This window comes from Panthera pardus, unplaced genomic scaffold, assembly GCF_024362965.1.
Source record: "Panthera pardus isolate Hobbes unplaced genomic scaffold, ASM2436296v1 HiC_scaffold_2, whole genome shotgun sequence".
Taxonomy (NCBI): Eukaryota; Metazoa; Chordata; class Mammalia; order Carnivora; family Felidae; genus Panthera; species Panthera pardus.
In genome coordinates this window covers 148,681,429-148,705,585 of record NW_026526765.1, presented here as the reverse complement: position 1 = coordinate 148,705,585, position 24,157 = coordinate 148,681,429, and the positions used below count along the sequence as shown (strand labels likewise).

Below are 24,157 nucleotides of genomic sequence, written 5' to 3'. Positions count from 1 at the left end.
CTGAACCTCTGCTCTGGCTATTCCCTCTGACCTGAATGTGCTTCCCACCACTTTCAGAGAATTGGCCTGTGGTTATTCACGTCTTAGTCCAAACATCCCCTTTTAAGAGAGGGCTTCCCAGACCTCACCAGCATCTCCCAATCACATTACCATGTTTTATTGACTTTCTGGCATTCATCTGGAATTCATCGTTACTCATTGGGTGGCTTGTTTACATTTTTATTTTCTACCACTCAGCTATGAGCCCCCTCAGAGTGAGGAGTGGGCATGCCCTGCCCTTGGCAAGGCACATTGAAGCCACTCAACAAATGGGTGCTGGATGAATGGCTCAGAATGGCAGTCATCCTACCACGGAAGGGAGAGGAACTCACCAAACAGCATCAAACACCTTGCCCCTCACACTGGTCGTGCACATCACCTCACACATAATTCCACAAAAGCAAAAGAGGACTGTTATCCCCTCAATAAGACTGACCTCAGAAACTGCTGGTATGTGAGGGGGGTTGCTGCTTTCAGAGACCACCTGCACATTGTGATCCTATTTTCCCGCTCTAGGGTCGGCCGATCATACTGTGCTCCAGGGACGACACTGAGAGTTCCAAGTTTGCGTATAAAACGATCGAGCTGCCCCACACAGTGGACTGCCTCCAGGGTATCCTGAGTGTGATTCCACTGCAGCTCCTGTCCTTCCACCTGGCTGTTCTCCGAGGATATGACGTATGTCTAAAATCGCACTGAATCCCCCAGAGGGGAAAAGCATAACCCCAGAGTCTGACTTTGTTCTTTTTTTTTTTAAGTTTATTTACTTATTTTGAGAGAGGGACAGGGGATCCCAAGCCGGCTCCGCAAAGCCTGACATGGGGCTGTGAGATCCTGACCTGAGCCAAAATCAACAGTCAGACCCTTAACCACCTGAGCCACCCAGGCGCTCCTGATTTTGTTCTTAAATGCTTATTTGGTGTAAATATTCATAGGAAAGGTAATTTCATTTAAAACAACTCTGTTTTTAAAGTAACTTCTATCCCTTGGAAACAATTTGGGACTGCAAGATTACGAAGACCATATCATTAAACTCATCACTCAGAGACGCAATGTTAATTAGCAAATTTAATCATTTATTCCAGTCTTTTCCTTGTGCATGTGGATTTTTTAACATTTTTGACAGTATATCAAGGATGACATTTTACACTTTCCTTTTGAGTGTATTTACAAGTATTTTCTTACATCTTGAGTTTCATGTAAGCAACATTTAATCATTGCACAATATCCCAACATAGTCTTATAACATGGATTATAACTATGACTTAGCCGGTCTTCTATTATTTAAACTGTTGCTGATTTGGGAGAATATCTGCATAAATCACAATTGCAGTGAACATCTTTGCATGTACATCTTCCTCCCACATTTAAGATATCTCCTCAGTCTAGCAAATGATTCAACATTTTGAGACTCCTTTTTTAAATTTTTTTTTAATGTTTCTTTTTGAAAGAGAGAAAGAGAGAGTGCAATCCAGGGAGGGGCAGAGAGAGAGAGGGAGACATAGAATCTGAAGCAGGCTCCAGGCTCTAAGCTGTCAGCACAGAGCCCAACGCAGGGCTCGAACTCACAGACCATGAGATCATGACCTGAGCCGAAGTCAGATGCTTAACCGACTGAGCCACCCAGGTGCCCCTTGAGACTCCAAACATATATCATCAATTTATGTTCCAGAAAAGAACCACCAACAAGTATGGAAGAACCTACAATTCACTGCATATAGAAATAGAAGTTTTATTACAATTGTATTTTGAGAAGCTTTTGAAGATACATAACCTTACAGAAAACAATGTAACAAGTACCTGGTGGTATACAAATCCAGAACTGCCACGGCTAACATTTTGTCCTATTTGTTTCTCTTTTAAAAACAAGAGCCAAATAAGGGGTGCCTAGGTGGCTCAGTCGGTTAAGCATCCCACTTCGGCTCAGGTCATGATCTCACGGTTCATGGGTTTGAGCCCCGCGTCAGGCTCTGTGCTGACAGCTCAGAGCCTGGAGCCTGCTTCGGATTCTGTGTCTCCCTTTCTTTCTGCCCCTCCCTCACTCGTGTTCTTTCTCTCTCTCTGTCTCTCTGTCTCTCTCTGTCTCTCTGTCTCTCAAAATGAAATAAACATTAAAAAAATTAAAATTAAAATAACTAAGCAATATAAGACACTGCAGATAAAGTTGAAGCCTACCATATCAACCATCTCCCGTCACATTTTCCTTCCAGCCTCCACCCTGAACTAATGAGCCTCATGGATTTAGTGTGTCTCCTTCCAAGAAACGTGAACAGGACAAGCTGAGTTAGTGTTTTAATAGCATGCATCATATCCTTTTAATAGGGTTAACACAGCATGACACATGTCAGGTGCACAATAAATGTATATTGAACAAACTAAACCTTCTATAGTTGAGTGAAGTTCCTGGAGTAAGGAACGCTTCCAAGATGCAGATCTCCAGGGGCTCATGGTCAAAGGTGACCGGGAACACCCATCACCTCATCTTCAAGTACCCCGATAATAGGCTTTGTAATACAGCATGTTGCTGGGATCTGTGGGGTCCTGAGCAGCTCCTTTCTATGTATCGTTGCAGGTCGACTTCCCCAGAAATCTGGCCAAGTCTGTAACAGTGGAATAGAGAACAAGAGCCCGAGAAGGCCACTGCCACCTGCAGTGTGGTTCAAGGCCTGTCCCGGTGACATCAAGTGAGAAGAACAGCAGGCGTTCTGTGTGTTCCAAGTAGATCCCAGTAGAACTTGACAAGCTTTCACGTGCCTTGTACCCAAGTGCTTTGCTCACAGCAGATACTGTTTCTCTGTGTCCTGAAGTCGCCAGAGGAGAAGGGAATCATTGTTTACACATGGGGATCAGAGCGGACTTTTCCACTACTGTGCAATAGAGACACAGCTCTCTTCAGAGTAACTGTGAACCTTTTTGTAACCAACGCTAGTTAGTTTTGAAAGACAAAATATTTATAATGATGACTGTATAGCTTTTAAGTTATTTTTCTAGTATGTGGCTTTCTGTAGCCAACGTAGCCCAGACCATGCACCCCAGCCTCCTGGCAGAGGGCATTCATCTCAGATTTGAGCACAAGGCATTGCCTCCCTGCACTCCTCTCTCCTCTCCTGTCCTCTCTTGGCTGCCCCTGAATCCCAGTCCCCTGACGTCAGGGAAGCCCTCCCACCATTTCCCTGTGCCTCCTGTAAATCCTTTCAAAATCTCAATGTCCTTTGACAGATTCTTCTCCTATAAATCCCTCTGACTCTCCAACTTCTGTTAAATTTGATCATGGTTCTTTTTAAGCCCAGGCAGCATTTTTGGTCCCTGCTTCTACCTATAGTAAAACAGCTTGAAATATCCCGTGCAAGAAAGTAGTTTTCAAGTGGGCTATCTTGCCCTCTGTTTAAAAGCGTGCACAATCAAGATACTATGCAATTTTAAGACAATAAAGACAGTACAATTCTTTTTTGGCTTGTGCATTTGGATTTTTGTTATTCTCATTCTTTTTGTGTACTTGGATTGTGAGGGTTTCTCAAAACAGGAACTCAGCAGTGTCTGGTGGGAGTGAGCCCCGTTTCTTTCTTTCTTTCTTTCTTTCTTTCTTTCTTTCTTTCTTTCCTTCTTTCTTTCTTTCTTTCTTTCTTTTGAAGTTTATTTATTTTGAGAAAAAGAGAAAGCATGAGTGGGGGAGGGGCAGAGAGAGAGGAGAGAGAGAGAATCTCAAGCAGGCTCTGCACTGTCAGTGCAGAGCCCGATTTAGGGCTCGAACCCACGAACCATGAGACCACAACCTGGGCCAAAGTCAGACACTTAAACGACTCAGCCACCCAGGCGCCCCAAGCCCTGTTTCTTGGTAGCCCGTGGCTCTGTGCCCACACTTGTGACCTGCGTCCTTCTTGTATGAAAATGAAGACTGTTTATTTTACACGATGAAACAAAATGCAGGATGTTTGAGACTCTTCGTTGAGTCCACTGAAGAGCTGTTGGAAGGGGCTGGACCACGTGATGCTGTTTCAGATGGCTTCCTAGAACCTGAAAGCATCATGCAGGCATGTGAAACTCTCTAATGTATACTTTTTTATTTCCATGAGTCTATCTTGGTCACCGATTTTATTGATATAATCAGGCAGGAAGATCAGAAGCTAGAGATAGGGTTCTGAAGGCTTGTGGGGTCTGACTTTAGGCTCCCAATGAAAGTGGCTCTCCCAGAGGCTTGTCCTCATGACCGCTATGTCCTCATGACCACTGGTCAGTTTGAGTAGCTCTAGTATAGCATCAGACCTTTGTTCAGAATTATCTGTGGGCTACTCGTTAACTTTTCCATCCTCTTCTATGCTGTCCCCTGTATCACAAGACTTGGAAACCTGGGAATTACATTTCCAGGTTAAATTCCACCAGTAAGAAGCATCATGGAAGATTTGGAAGATACTTTAGAAGTCATATTGTTTTTGAGAAATCATGTTGTTTATTTCTCCCCTGGCAGAAGCAGACAGAAGTGTGACTTCAGCAGATAGGAGGTCCTGCCATGGCCCTTAGCCCCAAAGCACTCGCCATGGCAATATTGCCTAAAACTCACCTACCCCACAGTGGGGGCCACCAGCAGAGGCTTCCTGCAACTACAGCAGCATCCTGCTTTTTAAAAAAATTTTTTTTCAATGTTTATTCTTGAGAGACAGAGACAGAGCAGAGCAGGGGAGGGGCAGAGAGAGAAGGAGAATCTGTAGAACAGAATCTGAAGAACAGAATCTGAAGCAGGCTCCAGGCTCTGAGCTGTCAGTACAGAGCCTGACGTGGGGCTCGAACCCACGAATCATGAGATCATGACCTCAGGGGAAGTTGAATGCTTAACCGACTAAGCCACCCAGGCGCCCCCAGAATCCCGCTTCTGAAGAGCTGGCAGGAGCCCAGGAGCCACAGCGGCATTCTCCAACCCACATCCACCAGCCCTTCCCACAGATTAACCAGGGCATAAGTCCTGCTGGAAATACTACTAGTGTTGGTTTCTGCCTTTTTAACCAGACTGTGGTCATTACAATTTCAGGGGTTAGGAGACTTTATGAACTAGCCAGAACATTTTTATCTGGACAAGACCTAGAGAGACGCATTTCATTTTTACACCCAAGAGGCAATGACCATTCTGACTTTTGTACAAATCAGTCTCTTGCTTTTCATTATAGTTCTACCTGTGTATCTCTCCCCAAGTCATATACCACCTAGTCTCAAAAACAGAAGGCAAGCACACAGGAGCTATGCAAGGAGAGAGCATCACTGCCCCCGCTGGACAGAAGCTCCAGGAGTGAGGTGAGGAGAGCACTCTCCCGGGTCCGGGGGCTGACTTCCCCTTCACTGGGAGCTAACAAGGCCCCTTCTGGGGAAGTGGCAAGCAAGCTCACAAGTGACTCTGGGGAAACACAGGGCTCTCCACAGCTGGGCGCCTGGCAAGGCTGAGGTGTGCACCGGGTACCCAACAGAAGTATGGTCAGAAGGAATGGGCTGCCCTGTACTTTCCACTTCCGAGCCCACCATGGCCCTCTGGCTCTCAGGGAAAAGCTGAGAACTTCCGGGAGTGATATGTGTGTCTTCAGCAGAGCATGAGGGGAGATACCCTCAGCAGCACACGGTCACAACAAGCCAAGTCCTGGTGAGAATCTGGGCCAAGCTCTCCTGGGTGATCTGTCCTTGGGTTAGGAGAATGGTCCAATGGAAGTGGTGGGGGGAGTCTTCGTGATGACCAGCTGTCTGCCTCTCAGGTCACACTGAGGCAGGACAGCTCAGCTGCCCTCCACATCTGGAGCAGAGCTGCTGTCCCGGGATCATTCCATCATCCTCCGAGGGATTCCCTTGTCCTCTTGCTTCCCATATCTCATGTCTTCCTTCTTAGTTTCCTTTTTTCATTTTGGTGGAATACATCCTTCTTGAGTAAAGGAGCCTGGGAGGTAAACTTTTGAGACGTTGAGAAATAAATGACATTATTCCTCACATGTGACTGGGGGTTTAGTTACACATAGAATTCTAGGTCACCAAAAAAATGTTTTCGTCAGAATTGTAAACGTGATGCTCTGTTATCTTGTTCACAGTTTAAGAACTTCAAAGTCACTCTGATACAGGGGACCTTTTTATTTCCTTCTTTGTCTCCCCCTGTGTTCTGAAATATCACAGCAAGGGGTCTTGGGTATCTTCCTACTTAGTGTTGACTGCAGGCTTGTACCTCCTGCCCCTCCATTCTGGGAACTTTCCTTGAATTACTTTTTGGTGGATTTCTTTCTGTGTGTCTGGCCTCTCTTATTTCAGAGGTTGGAGCTACTAGACTAGCCTCTCCTTTCTTATGTTTTTTATTGGGCATCTTATCTTTTTTGCTCTTACTAAATAGGAGATTTAATTTATTCTCCCAACCTGTTTACTACTAAGAGTTTTCATTTCTGCCAATACAATTTAATTTCCAAAAGTTCTTTTATTTATCTTTTGCTTTGGACATATATACTTTTAATACATATTTTTAAAATCAACTACAGCCCATACTTTATTCATATTTCTTAGTTTTTATCTAATGTTCTTTTTCTGCTGCCCTTTTCCTGACATCACATGACACGTCTCCTTAGGCTTCTCTTGGCTGTGACTGTTTCTCAGATTTTCCTTTTTTTTGTATGATCTTGACATTTTTGTCAAATACCAGTCATTGGGTATTTTCGAGAATATTCCTCAATTGGGCTTGTCTGATGCTTTTTGCATGGTTAGACTGGGGTAATGTGTTTCAGGGAGGAAGCCCCAGGAGTAAAGTGCCATTCTCATTACTTCATAATGCAGAGGGGGCACGTGCTATCAACATGTCTTGTTACTGTCATGTCAGTTTGGTCACCTACCTCAGGTAGTGCTTGTCACGTACTCTAATTTTTCTCCCTTTCCATACTGAACTCTTTGGAAGGAAGTCATTATACCCGCCCCACACTTAAAACAGTGGGGAGATGTGGTGCCCGGGTGGCTCAGTCAGTTAACCATCTGACACTTGATTTCAGCTGGGGTCATGATCTCACGGTCCATAAGTTCAAGCCCTGCGTCAGGCTCTGCACTGACAGTGTGGAGCTTGCTTGGGATTCTCTCTCTCCCTCTGCCCCTTCCTCACTTGTGCTGTCTTGATAAAGATAGATAGATAGATGATAGATAGAAGTTATGCATCACTTCCTTGAGAGGGGATTATTTACATAAATTATTTGGGGTTCAGTACAGGTTTGTTCTCCCCCATTTATTTTTTCATTTATTAAATCATTTATATCCATTAGTATAGGCTCATGGATATGTATTTTATGCTGGGTTATAATACAATACTGTTATTTCGTTTATTGCTCAGATTGTCCCAGCTGTGGCCATTGGGAGCTCTTTCTGTTGGCTCTTGTGTCCCTTCGACATACCCCTCTGTGTGTGTGTGTGTGTGTGTGTGTGTGTGTGTGTGTACTTTGTAAGCACTTCCTTACTTTCTTTTTTTTTAAATTTTTTTTAACATTATTTATTTTTGAGAGACAGAAGGAGACAGAGCATGAGCGGGGAGGGGCAGAGAGAGAGAAGGAGACACAGAATCTGAAGCCGGCTGCAGGCTCTGAGCAAGCTGTCAGCACAGAGCCTGATGCGGGGCTCGAACCCACAAACTGTGAGATCATGACCTGAGCCGATGTCAGATGCTCAACCGACTGAGTCACCCAGGTGCCCCTTCCTTACTTTCTTGTACCACAAGATGCTCCAGACTCATCTTGTACATCTCCTGCCCCAGCCTGAGAATCAGCTAATGTTGATTTAGGACCCCTGGTTTCTTCTGTTGGAGAATGGCATCAGAAAACAGTTCCTGGGTTCTGGGTGTGCTTTGGCTGCTGTGGTGTCATTGGTTCTAGGCCATCTCAGCTGAGAGAGTAAGGACATATAGGTGTGCTAAATATGTTTTTGATGACTTCAAGGATGCAATATTTTTTCATTCTGTCTGAAGCCGGCAATATATTATTCCTTTCAGAATTTCCTTTTTCACATAGTCTCTGTTTCTTTCAAGATAGTTTTGTTTGGTTATCTTCATTGGTTTCTGTTTTGACTTTGCCACATGACCTTGGGCTGTCCAGGCAGATTCAAGGTGGTGGGAAATTTCTTGAGTACATGGTGGCGCTTGTTGATGCCGAGATCGACTGCTGGGCAATCTGGAGGGTTTGTTTTATGTTTTAGGGCTGGTCAGACTTCTGAGAAGAGTTTTCCAGTCCCTTGCTGTCAAGGGACTGCTGGTGCTCTGGGAGATGCCTGGAAAAAGGGGACGAGATCTAGTCTATTCAGCATTCAGTTATACGACACCTACGCCCCCTTTCTTATCCCCTGGCTTCTGCCTTTCCCAGCTGTTTCTGCCCTTTCTCCTGCCATGTCTTCACATGAGTCTGACCGCCCAGCCCACAGATGCAAGCCCTGCCCGAGGAGCCCATCAGACTCCTCTTCTGGGGATTTTCAAACTTAATGTGGCACAGAGGGCCTGCCCCTCCTTGGGTGGTGGAAGAGTAGCAGCTGATATGGGGAGGAGGAAGCTGACACAGAGGAGAAAGGAATGTGATGAAGCGTTTGCCCATAGCTTCCAAGGCTCTGGCCAGGTTCCTAGGCTGTGGTCCCAGGGCCGGCTCCACCCATTGATCTCCCAGGTGCAACAATGCAGGAACCTCCCAATAGTTGTCCCCATTGGGTTCAGTGCGGCTTGGCTTTCTTGAACACACAACCTGAACAGTCCTGGCTTGCATCCCCTGGCACATCGGGTCCTGGTCAGGGGTGGGGAGGAGGTGGGGAGGGAATGGGGAAGTGGGAGGAGAGCAGTCAAGGTCGGGGGAGAGGGGAGCAGAGGAGGCCAGCACGAAGACACTCATTGTCCCTGTGTGCAGTCTATTCCCCGAGCTTGGTACTTCTCTCCCTGAGACCTCACAGCAGCCCCATCAGGTGGGGGTCACCACCCATGCCCACTCCCCATGGAACTGAGCTTCAGAGAAGCAACCTCCTGCCCACAAGAGCACAACAAAGTGGAAAGCCCAGTCGGAACCCAGTCAAGGCAAGTCAAGAGTGGATGATGAGATTGGAGCCAAGGAAATCTGTCAGCACTGTGACCCCTGGGCCAGCCTCAGGCCAGGGAGTGGAGCTTGAGCTCTTCCTTCCCTCCTGTGTTCTCTTCTCCCCTGTGGGGCAGGGAAGTGGACAGTGTCTGCCAGATGGGTGGTATCAGCTGTGCCATCAAGGAACCAAGTGCAAGGCAGGGAAGGGAGGAGCAGGGAGCAGTGAGGTCTCAGGAAAAAGGAATGGCCAGTGGCCTTCATCTCAGAGGGCACATAGCCAGAGCTGCAAGGTTAAAGGTGACAGGAAAGGGGGAGGTGATAGAAAGCAGGTGGGCAGCTGGGATGCACATTCAATAAGTCCTTCCTCTCCACAGGTGGGTGAGCAGGCCAAGGCCAGAGGTCCCCACCCCAAAAATCAAGTCAGGAACCTCCCTGACTCCTCCTCCTGACTCATCCCTACATCCTACCTCTAGGATGGACAATTCTGCCTCTTTTTTTTTAATGTTTATTTATTTTTGAGAGAGAGAGAGAGAGAGAGCATGAGCAGGGGAGGCACAGAGGGAAAGAGAGACACAGAATCCAAAGCAGGCTCCAGGCTCTGAGCTGTCAGCACGAAGCCCAATGCGGGGCTCGAACTCATGAACTGTGAAATCATGACCTAACCCGAAGTCGGATGCTTAACCATCTGAGCCACCCAGGCGCCCCAGGACAATTCTGTCTCTTAAATGGACATCTTTTCCTTACATCAAGTTTTTTAGTATAAATTACATACATGAAAAGTCACCTTCTTTTAGGTGCTCAGTTCTGAAATTTGATAAACATATAGTGATATGACCACCGCCATAATTAAAATAGAGTATACCCATCATCTCAAAATATTCCCTCCTGGCCCCTGGTTATCATTCCCCACTTCCTCCACTTGACTTTGGCAACCACTGATCTGATTTTGCTTCTTCCAGAATGTCCTGTAAACAGAATCATAGAGGATGTAGCCTTGTTTAGCTTCTTTCACTTAGCATGATTTTTTTTTAATGTCTATTTATTTTTGAGAGAGAGCAAAAGCAGAAGAGGGACAGAGAGAGAGGGGGTCAGAGGATCTGAAGTGGGCTCTGTGGTGAAAGCGGAGAGCCTGATGCAGGGCTTGAACTCACGAACCGTGAGGTCATGACCTGAGTGGAAGTCAGACACTTAACTGACTGAGCCACCCAAAGGCCAAGCATGATGTTTTTGTATTTATCTATGTTGTGCGTTTGTCAGTCAGTCCTTTTTGGTGCCAGGTAATATCCCACTGTATGGATGTACCTCAGTTTATTTACCCATCTGCTGGATTATCTACAGACATAGGCTGCTTCTAGTTTTTGACGGTTTTGAATAAAGTTGCCATAAACATTTACGTACAGCTCTTTGTGTGGACATGTCTTTATTTTTCTCAGTTCCATATCCAGGAATAGGATTGATGGGTGATACGACAGGTGTATGTTTAATGTTACCAGAAATTGCCAAACTGTCTTCCAAAGTGGACAAGCCATTTTGTTTTTCCGCCAGCGGTGGATGAGGGTTCTGACTGCTCCACATCAGTCATCACCACTTGATATTGTCCGTCTTTTTTATCACAATGGGTGTGTAGTGCTAGCTCACTGTGACTTTAATTTTCATTTCCCTCAAGTCTTGAAGCAGTTTTAAAATCAGTTCTTTCCTTACACCTGGCCCCAGGCCAGGCCTCACCTTCTCCTACACAGGCCTTTGCAACAGCTCCCTAACCGGTCTTGTGAATATAAGCCCCTCATCCTAGAAACTTCATGTGCTCTAGTGATCCTTCCAAAATAAATACCTAATCGCATCATTCACTTCCTTTCTTAACACCCCTCAGCAGCTGCCCTTGACCTCCAGAGATGGAGCCCCTACCCTGCAATGCCTCAAGGGCCAGCAGGTAAGGGATGGTGAAGTCATGGCCAGAGTGGGGTGATAGGGAGTGGTAGGGGATGTGGTGATGTAAGGGCCTCCCCTAAAGGGGCAGCTGCCACTCAGCTCCAGCTGACCACTACCTTCTGGGAATGCAGACCCCATGTTGTCAGAGCTTCTAACTATCCAAGAGAAACTGCCAGTTGAGATTTTTCAAGTGAAAGCTCCCAATTTTCAAATGTTGTCAACTAATTTAAAAAAAAAAAAAAGCCATACTGGGCTAAACAAGCGTATCAGTGACTTGAAGCAAGTCCATGGGACTGTGGTCAGCAGTACCCATCCACCTCAAGGCCATATTTCCCCATCGCCAACAAGACCAGGTGACCCTTGGTTTCCTGAACACAGCATGCAGGTCCTGACTTCTGAATCTTTGGGTCCCAGTGCCCTTTCTGCCTAAACCATTGGCCTAACACATTCTTGCTAGCCTTATAGCCTCGGCTCAGGCTTCCTCTTATCCAGAGGTCTTCCTCAACTATTCCTCTCCAGCTAGCAGGCTAGGTCAGCTGTCAGTCATGCTCATGTGTATACCCCCCCCCCCACATGCCCCCGCTTCTCATCTCCCTTGGTCTCCACCAAAATTCTGTGCACTCTTCAAAGCATGGACTAGACCCTTCCCTACCTTGTCACCTCAGCTTTGTGTCTGTAAGTGTTCGCTGTTATTTCATAAACCAGAAAAGGCAGAATCCTTTTAGAAAACTCAGCACGAAATATGTATAGGTGTGTATGTGTGCACAGTGATTTTTTGGTACTCACTTTTCATGGGATGAGTGTTGTAAACTTGACTGGAGAGTGCAGGAATGGGTGCCCCTTCCTAATCCAAGGGGAAGCACCCACTAGTGCTCCTTAGTGAAGCTACAGCTCTGACAGCCAGGCTTTACTAGCCTCCCATAATCCTTGATGATGGCCATTTTTGGCTCCGTTTTCTCCTGTGCACCTGGAGCAGGTGGCAGATGAGGCTGATGTGAGGACCAGTATGGGCAGGAACCCACCAGGGGGCCCTCCTCAACGCAGATCACATTCAGGAGCTACAATTTCAAGCAAGGATGGGCCATACTCAATTTTAGAAAACTCCCTCTGGTGGCCAAGGTAGGGGGTGGCCTAAGGAAGGACACCATGCCTGGATCCCTTCCTCTACCCTCCTCCTCTGAGGCCCTGGTGCCCTCAGCTGGCCCTGCATCACTGGCTTTCCATCCTCCCCAAATTCTGCCACCACCCTCCATGCCTCCCAGCCCCTTGACCTCCTCCTCGTTAGGATCCTGCTCCTTCCTCCCAATTTGGCCCCTGCCCTGATCACTCGCTGGGCTCTGGCATGCTGGGCTCCTGCATCCTGCGAAAGCTGCTCCTCCTCCACAGTCCCCCCTCTCCCTGTCCTCAAAGTGTGCACCTCCCCCCACCCTATCCCTATCCTTTTTTCAGTGTGTCCAGACTCCCTCCCTCCCTTCCAGCTTTGCTTATTTAAACGCAAATCTGGCAACACGAAATATCCTGGCCTCTCCCATCGTTTCATATGACCCCAGGCCTGCTGGAACCCGACCGAGGGGCCAGAGGGCTGCAGGAGTTGGCTCAAAAGAAGGTCGGTGTCAAGGGACCCCAGGACCTAGGGGACCCTCAGCACTGCATTCCCTTCTCCCCATTTACGACCTTGACTTTCTCTGAGCCAGAGGTTTGACCCCTGGCCCGAATACGCCAGCCTTTCCCCTCCTCCCTTCTGTCACGGACCCGCCGGGGACACTAGTCTGCACGTGGCCATCTCCTCGCACTCCGCCCTCCCCACCACCCGATTTCTAGCCGTTAGCAAGCCGCAGAGTCCAAGACCCCTGCCTCTCCTTCCCGCTCCCCTGCCGCGTCGGTCTCCTCGTCCTTCCAGGGGCCACACCGTGCCGGGTTCCTGGACGCCGGATGCCAACACCCCGGTCTTCCCTCGTCCTCGCCCGGGACTCTCCCCAAGACGGGCCGGTCCGTTCCCCTACAGGCCGCCTCGCCGCTGCCACCTTGCACCTGCAGCCCAGAGGGCCCGGCTCTCCCCGCCGGTCGGCCCTCTCCACAGCTTCCTGGCTCCGCGTCGGGCCTCTGCTTCGAGGTCCCCGTGGGGGGATGGAGGATCAGCGCGCGTACTGAGCCGGACCTGCGTCCCCAGCCCCGGGCATGCTCCGCACAAGCCGGAGGAGCTGGGCTGCTGAGGGACACCGAGCCCCATCGAACCCCGCACGGTTATCCCGGCTCCGCCCGCCCCGCCCGTCACGACCCGCCCCCCGGCGCGATTGGCCGCGCCTGCCCGGCTCTCCGGACGCTGATTGGTCGGCGCGAAGGTCGTTCAGGCCGGGCGCCGCGGCGGCGGTGGCGGCGGCGGAGGAGGAGAAGGGAGCCGGACCGGAAGGGTCGAAGCGCCCCGGCGCCCCTCACACCCACTGCAGCGGCGGCGGCGGGGCGGAGCGGAGTGGGGCGGGGCGGCCGGCCGAGCCCGGGGCAACGGAGCCGCGAGCCGCCAGTGCGCAGCGCCGCCAGTCCGCCCGCCCGCCCTCTCCCCCTGGCGCGGCGGCTGGGAGGCGAGGTGAGCAGGGCGGGCGGGCGGGCGAGGCCTGGCGGGGGCTGCTCGAGCGGGGCCCCGCCGGGGAGGGGCGGCAGGAGGGCCGCGCGGCCGCGGTCTGCAGGGCCAGGGGGCGCGGGGTCGCCGGGCTGGGGGCTACGGAGTGGGCCGGACTCTGTGGGGCGCAGACGGCCCCGGCCGCCGCCCCTGCCCTCCGGGCTGCCGCAGTCGCCTCCTCCTGCCCGGCTGTCAGCCGCCAGGGGCTTGCGGGCCCCGCTCCCTGGCCTGGCCCTGGCAGACGTGTCGTGGGGGATCTGTGGACGCCACCCCCCAGATTGGGGGGCACGCAGTTGCATACCCGCGTCGGGATGTTAAGGATCCCGGAGTCTGGTTTCCGCGACCTTGGCCAAGGCACTGACCCTCTGTTTTCCCCCAGGGAAAGTGGGGAAATGTCTACCCTTTTGGACAGGATTGTTGTCAGGCTATGTGAATGTGTGTGAAAGTGCCTGGGCACGAGCCCAGGCTGATAGGTGGAAAATTGGGCGGGATACTGCCCATGCTGATGTGAGTAGGGCACGAACCCCCTCCCCATCAACGCAGAGACCCCCATCCCCATGCTTCTCCAGTGCCTAGTCATTGCACATTCAGTGCCTAGCAGTGCCAGAGCGGCCCTGCCCACCTCCCCTACCACTCCCACCACCCAGAGCTCTGCTCTCCTGTCCCACCCATCTTCTCACCGCGCAGCCCCGTTTGCCTCAGGACCTTTGCACTTTCGTTTCCAATGCTTGGAGCTGTCTCCAGCGGCTTTGCACAGCTGGCTCCTTCTGGTCTTTCCTCTGGTCAGATGTGTCTTTTTCAACAAGGCCTTCCTTGACTACTCTCTTTCTCCCCTTAGTCATTCTATCTCATTAATTTAATTTTCTTCTTAGTGTTCACTCTGGTTTGAAACGATTCTATTTATGTTTACTTTGTTTCCTCTACAAGGAAGTAGCTTTATGAAAACAGGTAGTTGTTGGATTTGTCCACTGCTTCGTCCCCAGTACTTAGAAAGCACACAGTAAGTACTCAGTGATATCAGTTCAATGAATGAATGAATGACCCTACCTGCTGTTCCTTCTGTTTTGTCAGTTTATTTAATGACTTCTAACTAACTTGTGAAACCTGTAAGCAGATGGAAGCTTGTTCTCATTTAAAAGTCCTTGACCCCTTTATTTGGTAACTGTCAGAACAAGCTGTAATATAAATTTTGACATTTTTGTAATATTTTAGCTCTCATTTCCTTCCACACATTCAGGAGGCATTTGCTGAATTCTACATTATCTAGGTCAGGCTTTCTGCTCGGCCTTGGGGACACAAAGGCAATAGCAACAGGGTCCCTTCCTCCTGAGAGTCCCAGTAGAGGAGGCAGACATGCAGACAGGTTAGTGCCAGGACAGTGTGATGATGCTTGTTGTAGTGGAGGTGCTGTGCCATGGCATGGAAAGGTGGAGGTGACAGGTGGCGCTGGAGTTGGGCCAAGAAGGGTTGTGAGAAATTTGCCAGGCAGGGAGAGGCACCGAAAGGGAAAGGGCAGGGTGAAGGAAGGACATCAGCCCAGTGTGGGGTCAGGAATCAGCCTGCAGGACCAGGTGTAAAAGAGCATGGAGTGGTGGGGACCTTGGAAAACCAAACCTCACCCAGCAATTTTAAAAACGAGGTCAGAACTCTACATTGCATTTCTGCTCTCCTGATTTTTAAATGCTGGCAATTAATTATTAGCTGTAATAACTAATGCTCTGAACCATGTAAAATTCATTTAGTTCGGTTGCAGGATTGTCGATCTCCAGGGCAGGTTACATAGGAGGCAACAGCCGCAGTAAGCTGGAAAGGTAGCCCCAGGCCAGCGAAGGTAGGCCCTGTTTGTCCATGTAGTTCCACTTAATTTTCGCTGGAGTCCTGTAAGTGGCAGCTGTGACACCCGTTTCTTCAGAGGAGTACATGGAGACTCACAGAGTTCCAGCAATCAGCTTCAAGGCAGGTAGCTGGAAAGTGAAATTTGAACCCAGGTTTCCCCCAGCTAAGTGTCCTTTCCTGGGTGCCTCAACTCTGATGGTTCTCTTTTGGCTTTTAATTTGTTCTGAAAGCAAAACATCCAATCTAGAAGTTTTCCTTCACTTAACCCTTTTTTTTTCTTTCAAAAGGATCCTGTGGGGTTAAAAAGAATCCTATTGTGGCATAGTCTTCTCTGGAGAGCTTTGATTTTCCTAAGGATTTAATTTTGGGGATGCCAGGACAGATGAAAATGTGTTTCAAATAAGTGTTAGAGGGCATATTCAATTTGTCGATTTAAAATAAAGAGTTCTTGGGGTGCCCTGGGTGGCTCAGTCAGTTAGTTGAGCGTCCAACTTCAGCTCAGGTCATGACCTCACGGTCTGTGGGTTCAAGCTCTGAGCCTGGAGCCTGCTTCAGGTTCTGTGTTTCCCTCTCTCGCTCTGCCCCTCCCCACTCATGCTCTGTCTCTCTCTCTCTCTCTCTCTCTCTCTCTCTCTGCTCCTCCCCACTCATGCTCTGTCCCTCTCTCTCTCTCTCTCTTTCTCAAAAATAAAAACATTAAAAAAAATTTTTTTAAATAAAGGGTTCTTAATTTTATGGATAAAGACAAAGGCCAGATGAAGCAATTAACAGTAAAGCAGTCGTTTTTGTGATGCATAAGGTAAAACAGAAACCACATTTGGCAGCAGGACACATATTTGTTATATACATATGTAGCTATACTTCACTACTAGTTAAGAATGTGACATTTTTGGGGTGCCTGGGTGACTCAGTCAGTTAAGCATCCGTCTTCGGCTCAGGTCATGATCTCATGGTTCGTGAGTTCAAGCCCTGCATCAGGCTCTGTGCTGACAGCTCAGAGCCTGGAACCTGCTTCGGATTCTCTGTCTCCTCTCTGCACCTCCCCCACTCGCACCCTGACTCTCTCTCAAAAATAACTAAACATTAAAATAAATTTTTTTTAATGTATAAAAAAAGGTGACTTTTTAACATAATTTTCTTTAAGAATAATTAAACTCATACTTGACCTTTTGTGATTGAGCTAGTTTCAAGGTCAGTCTTTATTTTTACTGTTTATTATGAAAACTTTCAAACATATGCAAAATTAAACAATAGTATCCAGCTTCCACAGTTATCAGCTCCTGGCCCATCTTGTTTCACCCCAACTTCATCTACTTACACCCTCACACCCCCCACCCATGTTATTTTCAAGCAAATCCTAAATGTCATGTCATTCAATCCATGAATATTTCGATATATATATCTAAAAGATAAGGACTCTTTTAAACTTGGAAATGCAATAATTCCTCAGTATAATCAAATAACAGTCAATATTCAAATTTCCAGACGTCCTATAAGTTTTATAGTTCTTTAACAGTTTGTTTATAGGAATCAGGATCTAGATAAGTTCCATACATTATGATTGGTTGATACATCTTTTAAGTTTCTTTTAATCTATAGATTCCCCCTTTATTTCTCTTCTTTTGTCTTCCTTGTAGTGTATTTGTTGAAGCAGTTGGTTGTTCTATACCATTTCCATAGTTGGGATTTTACTGGCTGCATCTCTGCAGTGTAATTTAATGTGTTTCTCTGTATCTCCTGAAAATTCACAGTGGGATTAAGATGAGGCTTAATGCCCTAGAATCAGAATGCCCTGGGTGGGGTACTGTCTTCCATCTCATTAAAAAAAATTTTATTTTTACTGTTTACTATTCATTTTTGAGAAAGAGAGAGTGAGAGAAGAAGGGGCAGAGAGAGAGACACAGAATCCAAAGCAGGCTCCAGGCTCCAGGCTCCTAGCTGTCAGCACAGAGCCCAACTCAGGGCTCGAATTCACAAACCACGTGATCATGACCTGAGCCACCCAGACACCCCCATCTTCCATCTAGAAGCAGTTAAAGCTGGCTGGCTCATGCTGCAATGTTAGCAGCTATTGAGGCTCAGTGTCTAGACCCATTGATTCATTAGGGGTTCTATTATTTGGGAGGCAAGTTTATATATCCTTTGCACAACAAGAGCTCATTTTTTTTAGGCATTTGTGGTTTATTATTTTTTTAATGTTTATTTATTTTGGAGAGAGAGCGAGAGCAGGCGAGCAGGGGAGGGACAGAGAGAGGGAGACAGAAGATCCGAAGAAGGCTTCGCCCTATCAGTGCTAGGCTGGATTTGGGGCTCAAAATAATGAACCGTGAGATCAACCTGAGCTGAAGTCCACGCTTAACAGCCTGAGCGACCCAGGTGCCCCTTATATTGGCCTTTGAATTGCCAGTTAAAATATTTTTAATTGACACCTCAAATCCTCTTTGGAAAACGTTGGTGTATAAATTAATAGATATAAAAATAATGAGCAAGAGTAGTCAGTGTTTTAACATAGGACTTTCCCATAACTAAGGAAGTTTGCTCAACATTTGAAGGTGAAATTCAACAAATTCGATTTTATTTAATTCATTTGGGCTTTTTTGTTTGTTGTTTTTTTGTTTGTTTGTTTTTTGGTCTCATAAAATAGTGTGCTCTCCCTCCCTGCCCCCAGCTAACTTTACATTAAAGTAAAAGACAGCAAGGACTATATACTCTGAAACTTTTCAGAAATAGTAAAACTAGATTCTAAAGATATGTAGTTACAAACAGGATAGTTGTTATTTCTTTCTTAAAAATGAGGCATTAATATTAATTCCCTTTATGTTAAATAGGTTCTTGCCTATTCTGAAATTAGAATTTGAAGTATTTTTATAAGTGAATTTTTTGGCTATTAGGAGAATGGACAGTGTGAACACATTTTAGTGGTATGCCAAAAGTTTGTCTTTCCATAGGCCAGGATAGGAGAAACTTGGGGATTTGTTTAAAAAATATTTTTATCTCCCCTCCCCCACAGTGATGCTAAGAGAAAGAATAATTGAGGAAGAATGACTGGCTTTTAAAATAACTTCCTTTAAAAATTATGTCAGTGTGTGTGTATATGTATAGTTGTACAGAACTGTGATTTAATTTGTTAGACTATTTAAGTATTTGTATATCTTAACCAATGCTGTCACTAGTTTGATTTTAGCATATCTAGGCCTGAACATGCAGCCCACGTAATAAATCCACAAGCTCTGATTCTGTTTCATCAACTCTTAACTATGCTCTCAGAAACATAGCACACACATCCTATGAAGCAGATGTCTTCAAAAAATGTCCTGAAACATCATCTGCCGGTCACAGCCTAAAATGAAAAGTAAATTCTGTGCAGTTTGACCGAGATGCTCACCCACCATTGGCCATGTCATCAACTTTTGCATTTCCCAGATTTTAGTTCACACTTTCAGAATGCAAACGTTTATTTGGGGGAGCAGGAAACAGAATGGGTGTGGTAATACCTGTCCTAATGTCACCTGACATTGAGACCTTGCCCTGTGCTGGGCACTGTGCTCACTGTCCCCTGAGGGTGATTCTATGCTTATCCCTGTTTTACAGATGTGTGTAATCGCTGGTCTGAGATCATCCAGATAAGTGGTAGGCTCTTTGCCCTCTGACCCCAGAGTCCTAATCTGTGTTTTTTTAAAACAGATATCTTTTACTATGCTATTATGTGTCACAATTAAATATCTAAAAAGAAAATACAGAAATCCTAATCTAGACAGCTATTTTGACAATTCTTGTAAAAATATACACTCTGAATCTTAAGTCTGTATACTGTAATTTAGAAGAGAGTAATACACATTTTTTTCTTTTTCCTTTTCGCTTCCTTCATCCATTTCTTTCCTACACCTAATCCCACCTTTGGCAACCACTAATCTGTTCTCTGGATTTATAAGGTTGGCAGTTTCATTTTGTTTTGTTTTTTATATCCCACATATAAGAGAGATCACACGATATTTGTCTTTCTCTATCCGACTTACTTCACTTAGCATAACACCCTTGAGGTCTGTCCATATTGTCACAGATGGTAAGATTTCCTTCTCTTTTAGGCTGATTAATATTCCATTGTGTATGTAGACCACCTCTTCTTTATCCACTCACCCACTGATGGACACTTAGGTTGTTTCCACGTCTTAGCTACTGTAACTAATCCTGCAGTGAGCATGCGGGTGCAACTATCTTTTCAAGTTAGTTTTTGTTTGCTTTGGATAAATATCCAGAAGTGGAATTACTGGACCATATGGTAGTTCTGTTTTTAACTTTCTGAGGAACCTCCATACTGTTTTCCTTAGTAGCTGCATCAGTTTGCATTCCCACTGACAGTGCCCAAGTGCCCCTTTCTCCACATCCTCACCAACACTTGCTATCTCTTGCCTTTTTGATTTTAGCCATTGTAACAGGCGTGAGGTGATAATCTTGTGGCTTTGATTTGTGTTTCCCTAATGATTAATGATACTGAACATCTTATGTACCTGCTGGCCATCTGTATGTCTTCTTTGGAAAACTGTCTATTCAGATCTTCTGCCCATTTTTTAATATCAGATTGTTTGTTTCTTTTGCCATTGAGCTGTATGAGTTTCTTACATATTTTGGATATTAGTCCCTTATCAGATACCTGATTTGCAAATATTTTTTTCCAATTCCATAGTTTGCCTTTTATTTTGTTAATGGTTTCCTTTGCTGTGCAGAAGCTTTCTACTTTGATGTAGCCCCTCTTGTTTTTTTGCTTTTGTTGCTTTTTGTATTTTTGTTTTTGTTGCTTTTACTTTTGGTGCCAGATTACAAAAATCCTCGTCAAGACCTATGTCAAGAAACTTACCACCAATGCTTCATTCTAGGAGTTTTGTGGTTTCAAGTCTTATGTTCAAGTCTTTAATCCGTTTTAACTTAGTTTTTGTGTATAGTGTAAGAGTGGTTGAGTTTTATTCTTTTGCATTTGGCTGTCCAGCTTTCCCACACCATTTATGGAAGAGACTGTCCTTTCCCCATTGTATATTATTGGCTCCTTTGTCACAAATTAATCAACCATATATATGTGGGTTTATTCTGGGCCCTCTGTTCTGTTCCATTGATCTATATGTCTGTTTTTTTTAATATTCTTTAAAAAATATTTTTTTTAATGTTTATTTTTTTTTGAGAGAGAGAGAGACAGAACGCAAGCAGGGGAGGGGCAGAGAGAGAGGGAGACACAGAATCTGAAGCAGGCTCCAGGCTCCAAGCTGTCAGCACAGAGCCCGACGCGGGGCTCAAACTTACAAACTGTGAGATTGTGACCTGAGCCGAAGTTGGTCACCCAGCTGACTGAGCCACCCAGGTGCCTCTGTATGTCTGTTTTTATGCCAATACCATAGTGTCTTAATTACTATAGCTTTGTAATACTTAATTACTATACCTTTGAGATCAGGAAGCATGATGCCTCCAGCTGTGTTCTTTCTTAAAATTGCTTTGGCCATTCAGAGTCTTCTGTAGTTGCACACAAGTTTTAGAATTATTTGTTCTATTTCGGTGAAAAATGCCACTGGAATTTTGATAGGGATTGCATTGAATCTTTAAATTGCCTTAGGTAGTGTGGACGTTTTAACAATATTGATTTTTCCAATCCATGAACACAGAATATCTTTCCATTTATTTGCGTCTTTAACTTTTTTCATTAACGTCTTTTGGTTTTCAATGTAAAGGTCTTTTACCTCCATGTTTAAATTTATTCCTGAGTAGTTTATTCTTTTTGATACAATTGTGAGAACATCATTTAATTTCTCTGACAGTTCATCAGCATATAGAAACACAAAATATTTTTGTGCATTAAGTTTGTATCCTGAACCATTATGAATTTGTTTATTCTAACAATTTTTGATGGAGTCTGCCCAGGAGCCTGCCCTCCCACTTGAGAGTCCTCATGCTAACCACTGTACCACACTGCCCTACATTTATTCTTCTGCTTAGTTTTGCCTATAACAAATATTTACTGGGCACCCACTATGTAATTAGTAGAGGATTAGGAAATGAATCAGACGCATTTTCTGCCCTCAGGGACCTCACAGAGTAGAAGTAGAGGTAGACTTGCAATAAAACGAATATAGGTTGTGGTGCCAAAAACGGGGGCATGCCCAGCACAGCTTGAAGTTTCCTGTAGAGGAAAACTTTCAAGAGAAGCAGGTGCATGCACTAGATTTTGAAGGAAGATGAAGGTTGGCCAGGAGAACAAAATGGGGAGGAAAGTCATTTCAGGCAGATGGGACAGCTCGGGAAGAGGCGTAGAAGAGGCAGTATCTGGTGTGTCAGCTGGTGTCAGGTGATTCAGTATTGCCCAAGAGTGGGCCAGAAGTCCTGTGAACCCCTCTGCCTGCTAAAGATCAGAGTTTTACTCTCAAAGCAGTTGGTCACTATCCAAGGAATTTAAACAGAAGAGCAGTATGATCACTGCATATGTTCAACAAATCTCTTTTTTAATTCCTTATTTGGAAATAATTCTCCATTCATAAGAAATTGTAAAAATAGTACAGAGAGGTCCCATGCACCCTTCACCCAGTTTCCCCCATTGGTTGTCATTTACATACCCACAGTATAGTATCAAAGCCAGGGAAGTGGCATTGGTGCAGCGTATGGGTACAAATCTGTGTCCTTTTATCACATGGAGAGATTTGTACAAACACCACTACCACAGTCAAGATACAGAACTATTTCATTGTCCCAAAGTTCTCCCTTGTGCTACCCTTTATAACCACACCCCGCCCCCACTGCCCACCATTCATAAACCCTGGCAACCACTAATCTGTTCCACAGCTCTATAATTTTGTCATTTCAAAAATGTTGTGTATGGGCGCCTGGGTGGCTTAGTTGCATAAGTGTCTGACTCCTGGTTTCGGCTCAGGTCATGATCTCACGGTCTTTGGGCTCAAGTCCTGCGTCAGGCTCTGCGCTGACAGTGCGGAGCCTGCTTGGGATTCTCTCTCTCCATCTCTCTGCCCCTCCCCCTCTCAAGCATGCATGCACACAAGCACTCACGCACTCTCGCTCTCTCTCAAAATAAATAAACTGAAAAAAAAAAAAAAAGAATGTTGTGTGAATGGAATTATACTGTATGGACCCTTTGAGATTGGCTTTTTTACTTAAGGATAATGCCCTGAAGATCCACCCAAGCTGTTGCATGTATCAGTAGTTGGTTCATTTCTACTACTGCCCCGTATTCCATGGTATGGATGTACAGCACTTTGCCTAACTGCTAACCCACTGAAGGACACCTGGATTGTTTCCAGTTTTGAACTGTAGAAAATGTCACTGCTGTGAGCATTCATGTAAAGGTTTTCCTGGGGAAATGCCGTGTGAATAGTGGTTTGGAGGTAGCAGGAATGGAGGCTGGGAGAACACTTGGGCGGTTGCCCCATCAAGGGAACACTTAGAACACCCCAACCAGAGCACTGGGAGTCGGGGCTGGGGAGGAGGAACAGACAGGCCCAGTGCCTCCAAGGGGCCCATGGGTTGGAATCCTCGACAGATCCTTCCTTAGGATCCACCCATGGATGATGTGATTACCAAACACTAGTGGCTGTTCTTTATCATAGTAAGCAGTGTAGTTGAAGGACTGATGTTCAGAAGGATGGCTCTGAGATGTTGTAAGGTTCTTCATTATCAAAGAAAGATTGAGTTGCGGCGCTCTGCCATTTTTATTAAGAACTAAAGAAGGGGGGAGGCGCCTGGATTGCTCTGTTTGTTGAGCGTCCGACTCTTGATTTCAGCTCAGGTCGTGATCTCAGGGTCATAAGATCAAGCCCTGTGTCAGGCTCTGCACTGAGTGTGGAGCCTGCATAGGATCCTCTCTCTTCCTCTTCTCCTCTGCCCCTCCCATACTCACAAGCTCATTCACCCTATCTCTATCTCAAAAAAAAAAAAAAAAGGCAAGGAAAAAGAACAATTTGATTAAAAATTTCAACAAGTATTGAAGCTAAGAGAAGGATTGTGAAACTCTGCTTTTAACCAGAGCAGTCAATTAATTTAACTATTGCATGTCCTGGATATTCTGTACCATTAGTGTAGTTAAAGATTGTCTTGAGGCTGTGGATGACTGATACATTATCAGAAGAAAAATTGTCTTGGTGGAGTAAAGCCAGCAGGATGAAGCATCCAGTCCTGTGTTTTCTCCTGGCCTGGTCCTGACCAGCCCTTGGACACATCACTTCAGTTTCTAAATGCAGTTAGGGATGTTAATTAGAATGGAGTATTGGGAAGAACAAGAAGATTGTAGTCAGACACACCTAAATTCAGATCCAGGCTGCGCCACTTCCCAGCTGGGAATTTGGGCAACTTCCTCACTGTCTTCTAGCTCTCTTCCTTGTCTGCAGAGGGGGGACAGCACTGCTCACCTGACAGGCTGTTAGGGGGATGTTTATAACTGTGGAGCTCAGAGTCTGGCCTACTCTTCTGCCTCCAGTCTCGTCTGCCCCCAACCTTCCCGACTTTTAGGTCTTGGCTTTCCATTTCAAAGGTTTCATTTATTATTTTTTTTTTTAATGTGAAATGTGTGTGTGACTAAAAAAAATAAAAATAAAAAACAACAGAAAGTTGTAATGGGAAGAGTCAAAGTCTCATTTCCCACTGTGTCTCTGTACTTGCTAGTATACTCGTGTGTGTGTGTGCATGTGTGTGGGGCTGTGAATATTCACAT

General features: G+C 46.0%; 2 protein-coding genes and 1 long non-coding RNA gene across 6 annotated transcripts in view; 2 read left to right on the top strand and 1 right to left on the bottom strand.

Moving 5' to 3' along the window:
- GFPT2 (glutamine-fructose-6-phosphate transaminase 2) overlaps positions 1 to 3,486 on the top strand; it is a 48,176-nt gene extending 44,690 nt beyond the window's left edge. The window contains exons 18-19 of the mRNA XM_019469698.2: positions 556 to 717; positions 2,612 to 3,486. Of these exons, the coding sequence (XP_019325243.1) occupies positions 556 to 717; positions 2,612 to 2,656 (207 nt within the window). The 3' untranslated portion in view covers positions 2,657 to 3,486. The remainder of the gene's footprint in view (positions 1 to 555; positions 718 to 2,611) is intronic.
- Positions 3,487 to 5,583: 2,097 nt separating this feature from the next.
- LOC109278975 (uncharacterized) lies at positions 5,584 to 13,259 on the bottom strand. Of its 2 annotated transcripts, XR_002085940.2 has the most exons (3): positions 13,031 to 13,259; positions 11,793 to 12,064; positions 5,584 to 8,292 (listed from the first exon to the last, which is right to left on the bottom strand). It is a non-coding gene; the product is annotated as an uncharacterized LOC109278975 (long non-coding RNA). The 2 variants fall into 2 exon arrangements; XR_008423939.1 differs by lacking the exon at positions 13,031 to 13,259 and having other exon boundaries at positions 11,793 to 12,314.
- Positions 13,260 to 13,364: 105 nt separating this feature from the next.
- Positions 13,365 to 24,157, top strand: part of MAPK9 (mitogen-activated protein kinase 9) — a 58,996-nt gene continuing 48,203 nt past the window's right edge. For 2 of the 3 annotated variants that reach the window (XM_019469700.2, XM_019469701.2), the window contains exon 1: positions 13,365 to 13,590. The gene's annotated coding sequence lies outside the window, so the exon portion shown is untranslated. The remainder of the gene's footprint in view (positions 13,591 to 24,157) is intronic. The other variant, XM_019469699.2, reaches the window with a different exon arrangement.